At 42.9% G+C, this 1,690-nt stretch overlaps 1 protein-coding gene across 2 annotated transcripts in view; it reads right to left on the reverse strand.

The window, feature by feature from the left end:
- tm9sf4 (transmembrane 9 superfamily protein member 4) overlaps positions 1–1,254 on the reverse strand; it is a 58,639-nt gene extending 57,385 nt beyond the window's left edge. Inside the window, exon 1 of one of the 2 annotated variants that reach the window (XM_020510932.2) lies at positions 1,183–1,254. In XM_020510932.2, coding sequence (XP_020366521.1) covers positions 1,183–1,197 — 15 coding nt within the window. In that variant the 5' untranslated portion in view covers positions 1,198–1,254. The other variant, XM_048608255.1, reaches the window with a different exon arrangement.
- Positions 1,255–1,690: the final 436 nt, after the last annotated feature.

Consider the following 1,690-nt stretch of genomic DNA (forward strand, 5'->3'; position numbering starts at 1 on the left):
GAGCAGGAAGGCTGACATTTCGGGTCTAGGCCCGAAACGTCAGCCTTCCTGCTCCTATGATGCTGCTTGGCCTGCTGTGTTCATCCAGCGCTACACCTTGTTATCTCAAGCAATTTCTTAACTCTGATTTCTCTTCACAGATGGTGCCAGACCTGCTGAGCATTTCCAGCAATGTCTGTTTTAGTTCCTTAACATTCAAAAATCAAGTGAAGTTTTTTGCAAGGCAGTATGCATTCATTATCTTTTCAACAGAGTTTAAAGGTACAGCTTACATTAAAGCACATAAATTTACATATTAAGTGTTTATCATACCAACACATCTTGATTTTCACATTAACTCCTTTGAAAATGATGACTTAATCCAAAAGATACAAAATTGTAACACTAGCAAGAACCTCTCCACAAATTACCTGGACACCCTGCCATCACTAAAAAACAGAACTGACAAACACTCAAGAACCACCTTTCACATATTTCTTTCTCCTGGCGAAGGGTCTCTCAGGGAAAAAATACATAATATCAAATCACCTGCAAAAATGTTTATGAATTCCTAAAATCCCTGTGGGAGATAATCCCATGAAAATAAAACTCTGACGTAGTCCTTGCCTACACAGAAATTCCTTTTTCTGCAAACTTGCTATAACTTTTTCATTTCCAGCCATGGCAAACCTAACAATCCGAATGTTTAACATAACTACGTTTGAAATACAATTTCACTAAATTGTTCAACAGTTAAACGTGCAAAATATAATGATGCCATGAAGTGCACTTCAATTGGGTTACAGGACAAGGATGAGCTGGTACCGCATTTCTAAAGTTAAGGATCGACCTGTGCGAAACAAGCTGAAGGATGGCTTGTTGAGAGGAGGACAAGAGGAGGTACGGGAATACAGGAGCGCCGGTGAAGAGGCGAAAAGATCAATCGAGCCGGAACCCCTTTGAGTTACTGCTTCCTTTATTGTTCAATGCAAAAACAAATTACTCAGAAGCAGCTGAGAGCCGGTCTGTTAGGCCAATGCGGGCTAACTGGACTAGGGGAGCGGGATATGCACAACGCCGCTTGAATCTTGGCGTGCCGGTGGCCGCTAAGAACCCCCTTATTCCCCCACCTTCTCGCAAACTGACAGCGAACACAGAGGCTATGACCGGTGCGGTTGAGGGGGTTAAAGACTTTCCTCTTACCCTCATGAGCGCCATCTTGGAATCCACGTGTCATCAATGACGCCTCAGGAAGTGAGCTCAGACCCGTCCGCCCATTGGCTGGCTGCCAGGAGTGACGTTTCAATCCTTTAAGTTGAACCTGAGAAGCAGCAAATTTAGTGATTGTCTGTCATTTGGTTTGTTCATTATGTTTCAGTCAAGTCTAATCGTTGTTTGTATATCTCCTCCATATGGTTGTGGTCCCAATTGTTTCACCAACCTTACACGCTCTATCCATCAGTATAGAGTTCATTCACTCACACACCATCAACTTGAGAAGCAAGTTTTTGGATCATAGAATGAAACAGGACAGAAGGAAGCATTTCCATCGAGGATGTACGTATCTGCCCTCTAAAACAACTATTTATTTAGCTGTAGAAGCAAATTACTGCAAATACTGGAATCTGTACTGAGAACAACAAATGTTGGAGATCACAGCGGGTCAGGCAGCATCCATGGAGAGGGAGCTTACTCGTCTCTGTAGATGCTG

This window comes from Rhincodon typus, chromosome 19, assembly GCF_021869965.1.
Source record: "Rhincodon typus isolate 14 chromosome 19, sRhiTyp1.1, whole genome shotgun sequence".
Taxonomy (NCBI): domain Eukaryota; kingdom Metazoa; phylum Chordata; class Chondrichthyes; order Orectolobiformes; family Rhincodontidae; genus Rhincodon; species Rhincodon typus.